We start from the raw sequence: 16,554 nt of genomic DNA, 5'->3' as shown, positions 1-16,554 counted from the left end.
CAAGGAAGTCAGACGGCGGTGGAGCCAAACAGACGTCCCCCGGGGCCCTGACACTTTGTGGCTGGGTGATCTTGAGCACTTTTCTCATCCTCCACAGCCGCAGTTTCCTGATCTGTAGAGTGGGGATCTATCTCATAGGATTGGTATGAGGCTCAAGGGCTATTTTGTGTAAGAAAAAGAAAACTAAGTACTGTGCCTAGGCTTAGTGAGTTTATTCAGCTTTTGAAACCAAATGATGTGGTCACTCTTTGTAAGCTGAGCGGATCATGTCCTTTTTTTTTTCTTTCCTTTTTTTTTCCTTTTTACCCTGAAATATATTGAAAAGTCCCTATAATGGGTAGGTATAATTAAATAATTACTAAACATCCACATACTCACCACTCAATGTAAGAAAGACTAAACCGGGGCTATGGAAACACTCCGTGGCCCCTTCCTTATCTGACTCCCTCTATTCCTGCTCCTGAGTCAAGGGTGTTTCAAGTTTTTCTGTTTATCATCTTTGGTTTTCTGTCAGGTTTTATTACTCATGTATATATCCCCTCCAAACAATGTATCGATTCATTTTGACTGATCTTGAAAGTTATACAATTAAATCATACTGTGTACATATTCTCCAGTAGTTTACTTTCTTGATATCAAGTTTTAAAAATTCATCTATACAGTTAGGTGTAGCTTTAGTTCGTTCATTGTCACTGCCAGGGTCTACTGGACGAACAGGCTATATTTATTTTTATGTTTTTCTATGTTTTCCTTGTTTTTATGTTTTTCTTTTTACATGCAAGAGCATCTGTGTAGATACTCAAGTTATTCAACAACATTTTAATTGAAAGATGTTTGCTCCTTGGAAGGAAAGCTATGACAAATCTAGACAGCATATTAAAAAGCAGAGACAACACTTTGTCAGCAAAGGTCCATCTAGTCAAAGCTATGGTTTTTCCAGTGGTCATGTATGGATGTGAGAGTTGGATCATAAAGAAGGCTGAGCACTGAAGAATTGATGCTTTTGAACTGTGGTATTGGAGAAGACTCTTGAGAGTCCCTTTCACTTCAAGGAATTCAAACCAGTCAATCCTAAAGGAAATCAACCCTGAATATTCATTGGAAGGACTGATGCTGAAACTCCAATCCTCTGGCCACCTGATGCAAAGAGCCAACTCACTGGAAAGACCCAGATGCTGGGGAAGATTGAGGGCAAGAGAAGGGGGTGACAGAGGATGAAATGGTTGGATGGCATGACAGACTCAGTGGACAAGAGTTTGAACAAATTCTGGAAGATAGTGACCGACAGGGAAGCCTGGTGTGCTGCGGTTCATGGGGTTGCAAAGAGTCGGACACGACTGAGCGACTGAACAACCAAGGTTAATATGGGTATACAGCTGAACACAATACTCCTTTTAAAAAAGTCAGTGCAACCAGAGAAGCTCAGAAATACCAAAGGAAAATGGAAGTTTCCAAAACCCTAGCGAGCACAGTGAGATGGATGGGGTGAACGCTTTGAGACAGTTCCCACTTAGAAGTGACCCAAATGCCACGATAAGGCTCCAGGTCTCAGACTGACATTTAAGAGAAACAACCAGTGAGCTGGAGCTTCACTTCAGTCACTATAAACTGTTCTAGGAGCCACGCTCCATCCGGGTGCAGGGAGCCCAGATGTGCATTCCTGGCACGTGGTCACTCCTCCAGTCACAGCAACCTCAGCTCCAGGGCAAACGTCAGCTGCATGAAAACACGGACAGAAATGCATGGATTTTTTCCAAAACAGAAGTGAAGGCAAAATTGAAAATCAGAGGGGACCTCTGATGTAATTTTTTTCTCCCAGGGAATTGCTAAAAATGTAACCGCATGTTTCTTCACACTACCAACACTTAGTTCCGGAGGACAGAGGAATTTTTTTGGTTTTTACTTTTTTTTCTAAAGAACTGGGATTTTTCTCCGCACAAACATTACGTGTTTATGGAGAACATACAGAAAACACAGAAAAGACCAAGAAAATTTAAGAAGAAAGCATAAGGCCACTATTCGCAACCTTTTGATACAATCCTTTCAATTGTTTTACAGGATTTATAGTACATTCACTTTGCTTTTCTAATTATGTGCTACTGTAATACTATTTTGTAACTTAATATTTTTGTTTATCGATATCTATTTTCGACATTCTTTTCAATATCCTTCAACCACATTACTTTTAATAGTTGCAAGGTATTCCTCTGAATAAATGTACCATAATTTAACCACTGCCTTATTTTAGACATTTTGGCTAATTCCAACTTTTTGAAATTAATAAAAGTTATTAAGATAAACAATGCTGCCCTCAACATCCATGTATACATACTTTTTGGCAAAGTTCATGATGATCTCTAAAGAATAGTTCCTGTAACTAAAATAGCTGGGTGAAAGCGAGCATGCCTGTTGAAGCCTGTGACGTATATTGCTGTGGTTGCCTTCCATCCAGCTCCACCAGCAGTTTATAGAACACCTGCCTCTCCACACGCTCGCCAACACGGAGCCGTGTCACTTCTTAAATTTGCTAAAACGGTCCCCAAACTGCAGTTGTTCTAATTTTGCACTGATTTAACTGCTCAGGAAGTTGAGTGCTTCCTCTATTTATTGTCCGTTTGTGTTCTTACTTTTGTAATAAGCAGAGATTTAATAAGCTTTTTCTAGCCCCAACTTCCTGTTTCTCAGAGAATATAAATGTCCCTCAGAAGGGGAGGCGACTTTTCTTTGGGCAAGAAAAAAAAACTGTTCTTGGCTTTGTGGGAGTTTAGTTTCCTCAAACACACACTGCTTCAGGCTAAGGGGAACAGGTTAAGATTGCACGTCTAATAATTCAATCTCGTGATGATACATGTTGAGGGCACAAATCAGTGAAGATTTTAGAAGAAAGCGCAAAGAGAGCGTCAGGTTGAGTTTGCACCGTAATTCAGAGGTACTTTCCCAAGAAACAGTTTCAGTACAACACATACACTCACCACATCCTGTTACCCCAGCATCCTTCCCCCCTCACCCCCCACCCACTCTGAAAGGTCTTCGGGGTGTGGACCAGCTCCAAGTGAGCAAAGATGAACTGGGGGTGGCGGTCAGTTTAAGAGGCCAACAATTCCTCTGGGATAGGACAGAAGGCCTGGACTTTTGACTCCCAGTCAGAATTCTTCAGTGACCACATAGCCTTAGCAAACGGCATACCCCCTGAGAGCCTCAGTTTTCCCATTTGTGAAATGGGATGACCACACCCCCAGGACAAGACTGTGGTGAGAATGACCCGGAGGTGGAGTTCCCAGCTCTGCATTGAGCGCATAGTAGGCTTTCAATAATAGCTCTGATAAGAGTGCATCCAACCATCTCACAAATATTTACGGAGTGCCATTAAGTGTCACGCACTGCTCCGGGGCACCTGGGAATGACAATAGACAATAAACCACAGGTAAAGCCAATTACGCAGGGGCAGAAGGTGATAAGCACGTGGATAAACAGAAAACTGGTGAGCCAGGGAGGCAGAGCAGGGCAGAGGGCAGAGCTCCTAAGAAGGTGACCTTGGAGCCAAGACTGCAAGGGAAGGAAGGGAGTGAGACAGCCTGGAGCCTGGGAGAGGGATCAGCCCAAGGAACTGGGAGGCAGGCTGCCTCCGGCTGTTCAAGGACCAGCGCCCCAGAGAGGACTGAGTGAGGGGGCAGGTGTGGGGTGGTGGGCAGCTCGTGGAGGGCCCCGTGGACCGCTGTGGGGAGGATCCGAGTCTGTGTGTCTACCTCTGTGTTGGTTTCCGGGTCTTGAAGGAGCTTAAGAGTCAAGTCGAGAGGCCCCTGGACGAGTTTGGGCTCCCTCAGAAGCAGGGTTTGGCCCCATCCTCCTTGATCAGCCTTATCAAGGTTCAAGCTGGGGGACTTCCCTGGTGGTCCAGAGGTCAGAGGTCGGGAGTCGGCCTTCCAGTGCGGGGGATGCGGGCTCCATCCCTGGTTAGGAAGTTGGTTTCCCACAAGCGGCATGCCATAGCCCCCACTGTACCAAAAGATCCCGCACGCCGCAACTGGGACCTGATGCAGTCATAAATAAATACTAGTTAATAAGAAAAAAAAAATCTCAAACTGGCTGGAGTCCGTACGTTAGCCGGGGTGGAGGCAAACTTTCCATGGGTCTTGGAAAAGCTCCCAGAGGCCGCTCCTTTGCCTCCCCTGTCTGTACCCACCACGGGGTTCAGCCCCAGGAGAGAATGTTCTGGAGCTGCCCTTGCTTAAGCTCCCCCTCAGGGAAGTGTTCAGTGCTTTCACCCTTCCGAACTCTTCTCCAGTATAAACAACACCCATCCCCCAAAAGCAGCAACCTGAGAGGCTCTGGCAGGACCATCCCCAACGCTCATGAGCTCAGGCATCCAAGAAGAGGAAGGCCATCCCTTCTGGCCCTGGTAGGACTGCAGCTGCGTGACCCAGGGCAGGAGTTGGGAGGGTCCCCCAACAGGGGCTGCGAGAACTGAACGGCACATCCCTAGACTGCTAAAGAATCCCTAACATACGAAGTATTTCACTTGGATTTGAAGTTGACAGGGCTCAATTTGCGTGTTTATGTGTGCATGAATCTCCTGGTACGTGCTGCTAAGTCATATCTGACTCTTTTTGACCCCATGGACTGTAGCCCACCAGGCTCCTCTCTCCATGGGATTTCTCCAGGCAAGAATACTGGAGCGGGTTGCCAATTCCTCCTCCAGGGCATCTTCATGACCCAGGGATGGAACCTGCATCTCCTGCATTGCAGGTGGATTCTTCACCACTGAGCCACGTGGGAAGCCTGAATCTGCTGGGGCTCTTTCTAAATGACCGATTCAGACTCCAGTGAGGCAAGATTAGAGATTCTGATCTTTGAGAAGCTCCCAGGTAACCCTGGTGCCCCGCACTTTGAGTAGTGAGGGTGCAGAGCAGTGGTTTTGATGGAGGTGGGACCGCCCACAGGAGCCAGTGGTTGCAGCCAAAGGGTAGGTTAGGAACTGCCAGCATTTTGTGGATTGAATCAAGGATGTTGGTGATTCTTCAAGGTCTAGCCTGCTTCTGCTGTGACTTCTGGATATTCTGCTGGACATTCATGGAGATGGGGGAAGTTTATCATTTTCTGATAAACACTTTTTTATAAAAGTGGACACTTTTTTTTTTTTAATAAAAAAAGGTGGACGCTATTTTTCATAAAAGTACAACCACCCAAGGCTAAAGTACCACAGTGGTCAGAATACTAGCTCTGGAACATGCTCCTTGCCACTAAAGGAGCTGGAAGGTGAACCATGATGCTGGTTTCTAGAAGCTGAGTTCTTAACCACTGTATTACACCACGGAAGGTGGGCATCCATTTGATTACCAAAGCAATCCAGTGAAATAAGAACAACAATTCTGATACCACCTCCTTGATGAGGACTCTGAAGCTGAGGGAGTTTTTGTGATTGTTTATTTTTTAAAATTAACTTATTTTTTATTGGAAGGACTGATGCTGAAACTGAAGCTTCAATACTCTGGTCACCTGATGTGAAGAACTGATTCCTCAGAAAACACCCTGATGCTGGGAAAGATTGAAGGCAGAAGAAGGGGGTAACAGAAGATGAGATGGTTGGATGGCATCACTGACTCGATGGACATGAATTTGAGGAAGCTCAGGAGTTGGTGATGGACAGGGAAGACTGGCATGCTGCAGTCCATGGGGTCACAAAAAGCAGTCCATGGGGTTGCAAAGAGTCGGACACGACTGAGCAACTAAACTGAACTGGTTATTTATTGGAGGACAATTGCTTTACAATATTTTGTTGGTTTCTGCCACATGTATCAACATGAATCAGCCTCAGGCACAGGTATGTCCCCTCCCTCTTGAGTGATTGTTTGAGATCACTGAATACATTGAAGAGCTCTAACTGAAGCCTTAGCACTCCTCACCCAAGGCTCCATCTTACATATCTAATACATATCATGGGTTTAGAGACAGAGTCAACATTCATGCAATGTTTGGAATAACAAGTGAATGAATAAAAAGGCCTGCCTATGAGGACTCTACGTTTAAAACATTACAAGGCAATCTCGAAAAAGAGCAAAGTTGGAGGACTTAAACCACCCAACTTCCTACAAAGCTACAGTAATCACGTCAGTCTGGCCTTGGCACAAAGACAAACAGGTCAGTGGAGCAGAACAGAGAACCTAGGAGAAGGTCTGCACTGACATGGTCCTTTGCCTTTCAACAAAGACACCAAAGTCAATGGAAAAACTCAGAGTCCTTTTTCTAACCAACGGCACTGGAATAAACTGTATTTATATGTTGGAAAAAATGAACGTCAACTTGCACCTTTCACCATTCACAAAAATTAATGAGCTGGAGCAGGGGCCACACATAAAAGCTATATTTTTATAAAAGCTTCTAGAAGAAAACATGGCAGAATATCTTCATGACTTGTGGGTGGATAAGACAGAGAGGACTTCCCTGGTGGTAGAGAGGTAAGAATCCGCCTGCCAATGTGGGGAACACAGGTTCGATCCCTGGTCTGGGAAGATCCCACATGGGCACACATCTAAGCCTCTGTATCACAACTCCAGAAGCCCACACATCCTAGAGTCCACACTCCACAACAAGTCCACGCTCCAAGGCCACCACAAGGAGAAGCCCCTGCACCGCAACGAAGAGTAGCCCTCGATCTCTGCAACCAGCAACGAAGCAACCAAGACCCAGCGCAACCAAAAATAAAAAGCAATTAATTAAAAAAAGACAGAGAAGTAACCATGCAAGAAAAGCCTGATGAATCAGACTTCATCAAAACTAAACACGTCTCATCCTAAGACACCATGACTTACTATGAATTACTCTCTGCCTGTATGAATATGCTCAAAATAAGATGTAAGAGAGAAAACCACCAAAGATTAGCAAGGTTTTTTATTTTCTTTCCAGCTGTCAATCTAAGTAAAATGTCACCTCAGCACTTCACTGTGCTCCAGTTCATCCCACAAGACAACACATCACTCGTACCCTTGCCGACCAATCCCATTTGACATCGTGACAACCACACAGCACGGGTCAAGGATTATGAGCTGAGACTCACCTGTCTCAAGCCTCCTGAGAACAAACTGTTGAGCACTGGACTGGATGAGATGTCTTCTTGCTTCAGAACAGGGCTCGTAAGGCGTCTGGGGCTCTCTGGACTGAGAGGTTTCAGAATATCTGGTGTGCTGACCTTCTGAAAAAATAAACATAAAATTAATAGGATAGTCTTTATCTCAGTTTGGTTTTGTTCAAATGTGATGACTTCAATGGGCATGGCTTGCATGTCATTAATATGTAAACTTCTGAGTGCTGAGTAAAAAGGCATGCTTCCATGTGGATAAATGAATACACTCACACACTCACACACTCACACACACACACACACACACGGTTACAAGGCAGACATCATAGAGCTTTGAGACATTCACAAACAGTGATGGGTGGGTTACTAAAGTACTGAGTGAATGAAAGTTGCTTAGTTTTATCTGACTCCTTGTGACCCCATGGACTGTAGCCCGCCAGGGTCCTCTGTCCATGGGATTCTCCAGGCAATAATACTGGAGTGGGTTGCCATGCCCTCCTCCAGGGGATCGTCCCCACCCAAGGATCAAACCCGCATTGCAGGCAGATTCTTTACCATCTGAGCCACCAGGGAAGTACCTAAGGATTAGTATAAGTCTTAAAGAAACCGAAGTCTGTGTTTGACCTTCACAATGACACAAGCATTTAATCACATGAAATATAGTATTCAGCCTGACAGGCAGAGTTTTGTCTCAGATATGCTCATTAAAAAAGGAAAAAAAAAATATGTCTCTAAATTAAACAAAAATATTTTATAGTTGGGACTTCTATAATGTGTACAACTTTTGCTTTCAAATACAGTAGCCACTAGTCACATGGGCTATTTAAATTCCAATCAATTAGAATCAAATCAGTTCAGCTTCTTGTTTGCACTCGACACATTTCCACATGCGGCAGTGGCTAGAAAGTTCTGTCTGCAGGGGTCCCCAACCTCCAGGAGCTAATGCCTGATGATCTGAGGTGGAGCCGATGTAATAATAATAAAGAGCACAGTAAATGTAATGTGCTTGAATCATCCTGAAACCATTCCCGACCCCCGATCCCCACCCTGGTCCACAGAAAAATTGTCTTCCGTGAAGTCCGTCCCTGGGGCCAGAAAGGCTGGGGATCGCTGTACCGGACAGTGATGGTACAGAGCAAGGAGGGGCAAGCCTCGTCCTGGTTGAAAAGACAAAGTTTCCAAATTGAGACTTTAGACTGTAACACTGGGTTTGGAAGTTCAACTTGGAAATATAAACAGTGGCGCTACGGTCATAATTTTCAGGAATGAAAAGCTAAGACTAGCATAGAAGAAATGAAAGACATGACTGCCTCTTATAACATTTGTTCATGCTCTCAATTCCCAGAACTCAATTCCATCAGACATTTGTTAAAGCAACACAGTGTTCAATGTGCCACTCTAAGTCCTGGGGGCAAGAGGAGGAGGGAAAGGCCAAGAAGATGCTTTGTCTGTTCTCCAGGGACTTACTGTGTGTATGTGTGTGCTCAGTCATGTCCAACTCTGTGACCCCACGGACTGTAGCCCGCCAGGCTCCTCTGTCCATGGCATTTCCCAGGCAAGAAGACTGGAGTGGGTTGCCATTCCCTGCTCCGAGGGGTCTTTCCAAGCCAGGGATCGAACCCGAATCTCCTGCATCGCTTGCATTGGCAGGTGGTTTCTTTGCTGCTGAGCCACCTGGGAAGCCCCCAAGGGCTCACTAGCTCATCAGAGATACAAACCATTAAAACGGAGGCACAAGCCAAGTGACGGGACAGAGGAGGAGGGTGAGTGCAGGAGGGGCCCCCGGGGTGGTCTTCAGTGGGAGTGTGACCTGAGTGGGTATTGAAGGCTGGCTGGGGAGAGACCCAAAGTTAAGCTATCCCAGGATGAGGGGCTATCACGATGCTCAGGTGTGGAGCATGTTCCTGGCGCCTGCTAGAGGCCAGAGCAACTGCAGGCACCAAAGAGGCCAGGCAGAACCTGGCCATGAGATCACACACGACCAGTGATGCGTGAGGTCCTCCAGAGAATAGGCGGCTTGGGGGTACTAAAGAGTGGGCAGAGAGCTGGAGGAACCGGACACCCAAGGGGAGGATTTCAGAAATGAAGGTGTTCAAAACGGAGACTATAAGACAAGGCTCACCTGAAATTAGAGGAATGCAGATTTTTAAAAATTGTCTATCAGCTTCCCGTATGGTTCACTGGGTAAAGAATCTGCCTGCAATGCAGGAGATACAGGAAATGCAGGTTCGATCCCTGCATTGGGAAGATCCCTTGGCAGAGGAAGTGGCAATCCACTCCAGAATTCTTGCCTGAAAAATCCCATGGACAGAGGAGCCTGGTGGGCTACAGTCCATGGGGTTGTAAGGAGTCAGACATGACTCAGCAACTCACACACTAAATTAGCAATTATTAAAATAACAAGTATAAAGTTTAGTGTTTGCAGGAGTACTAGAAAACAGCTACGCTGCTCCTAGGGTTGTGCAGACTGAGTCAACCCCAGAAGAAGGCAATTCAGCAGCAGAAATTCACTTCTTGATGAATCCTGGCCCAGATACTTGCCGGAGAATTTCTGCAGCTCAAACTTAAAGGATAGAGACACAACTTGGAAGCAATCCTGACCTGATTTCTCAGGGATTTCTCATCCCAGCATCATTTTAAGACAATGATTTCCTATTTCTGTGTCTCAGTGTCACCCCCGGCAGAGGGGTGCCGGCATCCCTCACTTACAAAGGGTACCCACCGCATTGCCTCCTCACTGCTGGCGAGAGGCTCCTACATATTCCAATGGAAGTGTAAGTGGGACTGTTGTGAGCTCACCAGCTCAGGCGTGTGTAATTGCAGTCTGACAAACATTCTATTTAAAAATGTGCTCTTTATATGCTGACCTGGTAATTATTTAGCATTTATAGATCATGCCATAATTACTGAGCACTTTATAAACATTTGGCTCAATTTCTCTTTAAAACAGCCACAGCCTCAAGCAATGTGGGGAGAGAGAATGCCTACAGAAAGTCCTGAGCGTGTCCTGCCAAGAGTGTGGCAGTGAAGCGGACACACCGGGGACAAAAGGTCTACCTGGTGGGGGCTCTCTGGCCACACCCCTCCACCCATTCTCCTGGCTTCTACCCTTGGGCACCGCCGGCCCTTCAGACAACCTTGCTGTCGGCTGGCAGGTGCCCCCCATGGCACGAGCAGCCATGGAGGGTGATGTCACATTGCATCACTTCAGAAGGTCAGGAGCGAAGCCTACAGATACTTGGGATGCCCCAGCACCTGGTATGTGACATCAGAAGTGGGAACCGTGCAGGTCTGCAAACCTTGCTCGTATCTCCTGGCAGGAATCACAGGAACGCTCTCGGGGGCAGCCTCCAACTGGCCCTGCCACTCTGACCGCATTACCCCCCAGGCCATCCCTTGGCCCCTGAGTCCTCATCTTTAATGGGACAGTAATAGCCCAGGCTTCACAGGGGTTGTTTAAGGACTTAAAAAGTTCATTTGTCCTCCTTAGGTGGAGCATATGATGAAGAGGTTAAGAATGTAGAAGTTAAGAGTTGGATGAACCTGGGGTGTATTCCTGGCTCCACCTTTCATGAGCCATGGCTATGAGACAAGGTGGTTAACCTTGCACTAAAACTCAGGTTCTAGATATTTATCATGGGAGCAGCAAAATCTTTCCGGGAATTTTGTAAGAATGAAATGTGATCAAGTATTGGGTTTGCCAAAAACTTCATTCGGATTTGTCCATAAGACCTTACGGAAAAATCCAAACGAACTTTTTGACCAACCTAATAAGTAACACACGCTCCATCCGCCCAGAACACAGTGTCACCTAAACACACGCTGACACTCTCTTCCACCTCTTGATTCAGGAACATCAGTTAGGACAGTGTTCATGTGAGTGCTGCAGAGCCGAAAGGGACACACACACTTGTTTGCACTTCAGTCTTGAAGACCTTCCAAATACACGTCATGCACTCTCCACGGCTTGCCCTTACAGTGAGGCGGCAGACCACTTGCTGGTCCCCGAGCTCCTCAGAAACACACCTGAGATCCTGCATCTCACGCCCACTGCCAGATCTAGTGACTCTGAACCTGCATTTCAACAAGACCCCCAAGTGACTTGCATACACGTTAAAGTGGAAAATCAGCATTCAGCCTCCAAACCAAAACTGACGACCCCCTCCCCCCCCCCCCCCGCCCCCGCATTTCTGGTTCTGTTGCCAGGGGTCTGTGACAATCTCCCTAAGCGTCCATAAACGTAAACAGGGTCACATGAATACCCACCTCAGGGTGGTATGAGGATAAAAGGTAAAGCTTTTAGCAAGAGCCTGGCACAGAGTAACACATAGGAGCAATCTAGATTTACATTTAGATAACAGAGACTCTAAACTGCTATCTAAGTTATCTCAGGGGATCTTTGCAAGAACACTGTGCTGATCTGGGAGGAACAGGTAATATCATCTTCATTCCCTGGGGGTTTGGGGGGATGCTTTTGGATGCTCAGGAGGTCACGTGATGACCTGATGGATGGAGGCAGAATTTAGCATCTTGTGGAAGTCCCAGCTGGAGGGTGAGGTTATCCTCACCCCTTTGGCTACAGAACAGTCTGTCTGGGGACACCCTCAACAGAGCTGGTATTGGTGATAAGGTCACCTGTCCTGTCTAGCCAACCAGAGTTGTCACACCCACCCTGCAAACATCCAGGTCACCTCAGCTGGACCGGAACCCAGGTTTCCTGACCCTAAAGTCCGCTTTCCCTCACACTCCAGCGCATCTGCTTCTGGCTCAGTTAATCCTGGTGGGAAGAGTAATTCTTTCCCTACAGGCCTTTGTCAAGTGAGATCTCTTCCGGTGGAGGTACCTGCAGAGTCTCCCTCATGACCGCACCTGGACGTGTAGCGTTTATGGTTTCAACAGTTTCAGAGATCAGGACAGATTTTAACCAGAAGTTGTCGGAAGCAGGACGTGCCAGCCTCTGGCCTGAGCGAGTGTATCCACAGACCGGAATAAGTGGGCACACGGCAAGACTGCAGCTGAGCCTTTGTGCTTGGCGTGGCCTAGAAGCCTTAGGGGGCCACGGGGGTCACGTGGAAGCCTTTCTCTGTTCTGAAGCATGTCCCAAACTCAATACAACTGAATTTTAACCTTCATTTGGCCATCACCCCCACCCCACCCAATGGAGAGGTTTATAAGTGCTTTATAGACAGCTTGATGTCCTATGAAATAAAAGGACAGAGAACTCTACAGAGATGGGCAGGTGTTAGGGCAGCCGGTGGGGTGGCCGGGGATACCCTGGTGCTGGCGTTGATCGCCGTGTCGGACAGGCTCCTCCTCTCCGGCCGGCCCTCACGCTGCCTGGGGACCGTCTCCGGGTGCTGCTTGTCAGAGCTCATGTCATTCTGGGACTTGGAGAGTTCTAGAAAAGAAATACAAGGAAGACAGGTGGGAGCACACAGCTTTGCTGAGACCTTTCTCCAGGATATCTGCACCCCGAGCTCTGGGGCCCAGGGGAGAGTCCCTGACATCTCGCTGGACGTGGGGCCCCGGCATAGGACAGGGGGGCTGGTTCCTGAATGGTGACCGTGTGTCCCCAGGTCTCTGCAGGCAGGGCTGCCGTCAAGGGGGTTCAAGGCCAACCTCCTCACCAGGTTACCCTGAATTTAGGTCATTATACATCCCAAGTGTCTGGTTGTCCAAACACAAAGAAGGAAGCTGAACAAACACGCTGGGTTTTTAGGGGCTCCTTACAAAGATTTCACAATTAAATACCGCTTCTTGGGGTAGAAATAAGCCTTGGGATATCCTTATAGCCATTTCCATAAGCAAATCCTGAAAAGATGACTTAAAAATTTCTTTGCAAGAAAGTAGTTCAGAATTAAGATGAGTAAGGGAAGCAGGAAGGAACCCCACACGGTTAAGTGCCCCCTCAAAGGTGAGTGTGTCCTTTAAAAGGCTTTCTTTTCCCAGGAGAGCCTTGCCACTCTAACATGGACCTTGAAATCACTCAACAGAGATATAATACAGTTAACATATGTCATTTCAAATTTTCTAGTGGCCATATTTTAAAAGACAACAAGAACCAGGCAAAGTTAATTGTAATACTATATTTCATTTACTGCAACATATCCAATATATTAGGACTTCCCCGGTGGCTCAGACGGTAAAGCGTCTGTCTACAGTGCAGGAGACCCAGGTTCAATCCCTGGGTTGGGAAGATCCCCTGGAGAAGGAAATGGCAACCCACTCCAGTATCCTTGCCTGGGAAAATCCCATGGACGGAGGAGCCTGGTGGGCTACAGCCCATTGGGTTGCAAAGAGTTGGACACGACTGAGTGACTTCACTTCATTCAATATATTGTGAAAATATATTATCGGTATTAAAATTGTTAATGAAAAATATCACTCTTTGGTCAATAGCGAGTCTCCTGAATCTGATGTGCATTCTACTCTGGCCACATTTTAAGAGCCACATGAGGTCAGAGGCTATCATGTTGGACAGCGCCCCTTCAGAGCACCCCTCTTTCTTGAGATCAGCCCCTCACGCTGTTTATTAGAGTCTCCCACGTGCACTGGGCAGGGCTGAGTCTGCGCATTGTCTCTGTTCTCTAGACGAGATCCCACACGTGCCCCTCCCCGCCCCCAGCCCCAGGGCTCCCCTCTCCCCCAGGATACGTCAGAGTCGCTCCTCTCTGAGCTGTGCCGTCCATGACACTGACAAGTCCACCCGCTGGAACCTTCGGGGCCTCCTGCGCTCCTGGCAAAAAGAAAGGCCCCAGCACACGCCAGGCCTTCAGAGCTGTTGCTGATGCAGACACAGGGGACGGGGAAGGGGTCCTGGCTTTCTCCAGGAGCCGGTGTGCATGCCTGGCCTGCAGGCCAGAACCCCCAGAGAGGCAGCCACTTACTTTTCATGTGGGTGGTGACAGACAGAAACAAATTTTCCACGGACTTATTGAATCCTTTAAACTGCCTTAGTTCCTGCAACTAAAGCAGAGACAGAGGAGAGAGAATGAGACTTCTGTCTGATGACCGGTGTTTGCCCCAGCAGGCTCCAGGCCACCAACCCCCAAACTCTGGCATGCGTGGGCGCAGGGGTGTGTGGGTTCTTGGGGTGCCTGCAGGGGTGTGCGCGTGTGTGTCTGGGGTATGGGTCTCTCTGGAGGGAGGGAGGAGCCTCTTTTTTCAGCATCTCTCCTCTGAGTTTTGACACCTGCCTTAAAGGAAGGGGCAGTACCGTGTGGTTGTACACAAGCTAACAACTACCTCGTAGAAATAAGCATGGACACGTCATGGGCTCAAAGACTGCAGCGAGCAAATTCTCGATTCTCTAGCCTCCTTCTCTTAAGTCCCCGACCCCAGCTCTGCCCAGAGGGGACGTCAACGTGGGCAGAATGCACGCGACAGAAGAGACGAGGTGAGCAGACCGGAGCCAGGGGTCAGGTCCACCTCCCAGTGCAGAAGAGAGAGGAAAAAGCAAGAGAAAGAACAGAAATGAGGCCACTCCCTATGCAAGTCCCATCCATCCATCCATCCATCTGCCTGTCCATCCATCCCAGTTATATGTTTTGAGCACGTCTGTGCTCGAGTAACTTCAGAAAAATTACTCTCAAGGAGTAAAGGAAGCCTCTCCCAAGGAGAAAGTAGAGCAGGATTTTGAAAGTCACTCTGGGGTCTCAGTTTGAAAGTGAAAAAAGAATTCTCTCACCGGCAGACGTGTATATCCTCCTGTGTACAGATGGAGTTACTCTCTTTAATAAGCAGAATAATAAATAATCAAGACCACGTGTTTCCATGGCACTCTACAGTTTCCAAGTACCAGCACAGACATTACTCGGGCACTCTACAGTTTCCAAGTACCAGCACAGACATTACTCGGGTGATTTCTCACACCAGCCGTGGGAGGTAAGCCAGACGAGTATGATTATCGCCGCCTCCCAGGTGGGAGCCCAGGTTAAGACCTCCAGGATCACATAGCTAACTGCTCTGGATGGGAAGAGTCCTGGTCTTCTTTACGCTAAGCACCTACACACACTCAATGACATGCACACGCACATTTCCACGGGTACTCCCCCATTTGTGAGTCACAAGCCTATGAATCAACCTGCATTTCCCTTTCCAACCCCCAAAGGCCCCTGACACACACGGCAGCCCATCCAGACCCCCACACTCAAGGGCACAGTGAGGGGACAGAAGCAACAAAATAACAAGAGCGAAGAGATAAGGATGTGGGATGCAGGGGGACGATGAGTCCGCTGACAGTGCGGGGCGTGGGGTGTGGGGGCAGCCCCAGGGCCCCCCAGCGCGTGATGGAAACCCAGACACCAGGCGGAGCCCAGCATCTCTAGCCTCCTATGGGCGCCCCCCTTCCCTCCTGGCCTGGGGACCCTACAGCCGAGGTTGGATCGCTCTGCCATGAGGCTCAGCCTCTCAGCCGCGTGTCCGGCCGCATCCCTCCCCGTCCCCACCCAACAGGAACCGGACGGGCGCGTTACCCTGGCAGGGCTGCCGCTACATTGGCTTTCACTGTGAGGCGGAGGGGTGGGAGGCACCACGGAGATCTTGCTGCTGAGGGAAAACACAGGGATAAGAAACGGGTTGTGAGTCTTACGCGTGCACAACATTCACATTTATCCTGTAATTCAAGTCCTCTGCCTTTCTGCAAAAAAAACGCTTCCCCACTTTTTAGAAGAGGGTCCAGGAACCTGCCCGGATCCGCTCCGCACAGAGCCGGCTTCTGGGGTCTGAACTTCTGGGGTCCCAGACCCAGGCACTGCACTCCAGCTGTGTGTCCCCACGACAGCTGGGGTGCGGGGCCCCGGCTCTGTGGCCTGGCTGCCCTGGCACCGGACTCCACACGCGGCTGGCTGCCACGTGGACCTGAGCATCCTCTTGGTGGACAGCGCCCAGCAGAATGCCCCAGATGTCACGGGTGTAAAAACCGACCAGAAGAGGAATCTTAAGTTTATGCTAAAAGAAGTTGGCGGGGGAGACAGAAGGAGTAAAACAATGAAAAATCTGGAAATTGGCAAGTCTCACCATAAACAAAACAAAACAAAAAAGGTTGCTGGTGGAGAGTTTTCAAGAATACTTTAATAAATTCGGCATAGTCCGGTGTGTGAGTTATTGCTTGCTTCATGATGACTGGGTGCTTAGAATTTTGTTTATAAAGTTACTGTCTCTCAGGTCATTATTCAAACCCACCAATGTTCGTTCCACAAATGTTTCTAAAGTGTCAGGCACCGGGCAAGATGTTGGGGACATGAATGACTCATAAAAGCAAATGCTTGGTTTAGAATCCCACTGGGGCATGTGCGCTGTCGTGTCTGACTCTTTGCCACCCCATGGACTGTAGCCCACCAGGCTCCTCTGGCCATGGAATTCTCCAGACAAGAATACTGGAGTGGGTTACCATTTCCATCTCCAGGGGATCTTCCTGACTCAGGGATTGAACCCAAATCTCTTTCGTCTCCTGCAATGGCAGGCTGACTCTCTAC

At 48.1% G+C, this 16,554-nt stretch overlaps 1 protein-coding gene across 5 annotated transcripts in view; it reads right to left on the bottom strand.

Moving 5' to 3' along the window:
- SYTL3 (synaptotagmin like 3) overlaps positions 1–16,554 on the bottom strand; it is a 91,083-nt gene that overhangs the window by 19,588 nt on the left and 54,941 nt on the right. For 2 of the 5 annotated variants that reach the window (XM_061130264.1, XM_061130267.1), the window contains exons 6-9: positions 15,553–15,622; positions 13,966–14,044; positions 12,352–12,476; positions 7,055–7,189 (exon numbers count right to left, since the gene is read on the bottom strand). In XM_061130264.1, the coding sequence (XP_060986247.1) occupies positions 7,055–7,189; positions 12,352–12,476; positions 13,966–14,044; positions 15,553–15,622 (409 nt within the window). Of the gene's footprint in view, positions 1–7,054; positions 7,190–12,351; positions 12,477–13,965; positions 14,045–15,552; positions 15,626–16,554 lie in introns of all 5 variants that reach the window. The other 3 variants (XM_061130263.1, XM_061130266.1, XM_061130265.1) reach the window with 2 other exon arrangements.

This window comes from Dama dama, chromosome 26, assembly GCF_033118175.1.
Source record: "Dama dama isolate Ldn47 chromosome 26, ASM3311817v1, whole genome shotgun sequence".
In the NCBI taxonomy this organism is placed as follows: Eukaryota; Metazoa; Chordata; class Mammalia; order Artiodactyla; family Cervidae; genus Dama; species Dama dama.
The sequence above is the reverse complement of the archived record's forward strand: the minus strand, read 5'-3'. Positions and strand labels throughout refer to the sequence as shown.